At 42.3% G+C, this 1,192-nt stretch overlaps 1 protein-coding gene across 1 annotated transcript in view; it reads right to left on the bottom strand.

Annotated features, from left to right (window-relative positions):
- The window catches only part of LOC107576439 (neuroblastoma-amplified sequence-like), a gene marked incomplete at both ends in the record, with an annotated part of 35,867 nt that overhangs the window by 23,766 nt on the left and 10,909 nt on the right, over positions 1-1,192 (bottom strand). The window contains one exon of the mRNA XM_016262614.1: positions 254-392. Within this exon, the coding sequence (XP_016118100.1) occupies positions 254-392 (139 nt within the window). The remainder of the gene's footprint in view (positions 1-253; positions 393-1,192) is intronic.

Genomic DNA, 1,192 nt, shown 5'->3' with positions numbered 1-1,192 from the left:
AAAAAAAAACAAAGCAATAACCCACGTAATACATAGGGATCAGAATATCATAAAGACTGTAGACTGTAATCGGTGAACAGGAGACTACATAAAGTTTATTTTTTACTTTCTCAGTGGGAAACTAGTAAGATCAAAGATCCAAACCATGATCAGAGACCTGATAATGCCTTTCTTTTTTTCGTGAAAGAGTGCATGTCATGGACATGGATGCTGTATCATTAGTATTCCTTTATATGTCCATCGGCAGACTCACTGTACTGATGTCGTCCTCATAGCTGGTGACCTGTTTATAGTGGGGTGACCCTGACAACACCCTCCACGCTGTGATCCCGCAACGGCTTGCCCTGGACACATTACTGTCTCCAGACTCACACCCTCCCACCAGCAGCAACCTGAGGAACACACAAACACATCAGCAGCATGAGTCAGAGGAAAACACACACACATAGAGCACCTCAGCCCGTTTATGAGGCTGTAGTGGTCCAGAAGGGGCTGATGAAACAGGAAAGGGATCTGATCTGATCTACACATGTGAACAGCATATACAAACAAATGTACAGACTAGAGGTCGACCGATGTATAGGTTTTGCCGATTAATCGGCACCGATAGTTTTTTGCTGGAACTATCGGTTATCTGCAAAAATCCATGCCGATAGTTTTCCGTGTTGCGTCCGTTGCTGGAACGGCTGAGAAAGGTCTGCTGTCATTATACAGTACAAAAGCGGCCTCTAGTGGTTGAAATCACTGATAGCATGTGCTATTTGTTTAGACACGTGATACTGAACGCTGAACAGAGCGGGAAACTTCAGACGCGGATTTAAATGCAGCCGACAGAAAATCCTACCGCGCCACAGAGCACCATTCACATTGTTTTCCATTAAATTACATTATATTTGTCCAGAATTGTTGTTAATGCTTCATTTATAGAGCTATAATATAGATCGCGCTTTCTCTTTCCGTTTGCTCCATTTTTTAAACACCGAACTTCAAACTCATCTATGCCTCATTGTTCGTTCATTCTTGAAGTAAACTTGTGTACGTTTGGTGATTAAATAAACTGTTTTAGACCGCTGCTCGAATTGAACACGACGCGTCCGGAGTGTGTGTGATACCAGTGAGTTCTCCTAGACTCAACCTCTCAACAAGAAGTTAAAGTGTGAGAGTATACATAAAATATCCATATGTATATCAT

This window comes from Sinocyclocheilus grahami, unplaced genomic scaffold (assembly GCF_001515645.1).
Source record: "Sinocyclocheilus grahami isolate Dianchi unplaced genomic scaffold, SAMN03320097.WGS_v1.1 scaffold3686.1, whole genome shotgun sequence".
NCBI classification, from domain to species: Eukaryota; Metazoa; Chordata; class Actinopteri; order Cypriniformes; family Cyprinidae; genus Sinocyclocheilus; species Sinocyclocheilus grahami.
The sequence above is the reverse complement of the archived record's forward strand: the minus strand, read 5'-3'. Positions and strand labels throughout refer to the sequence as shown.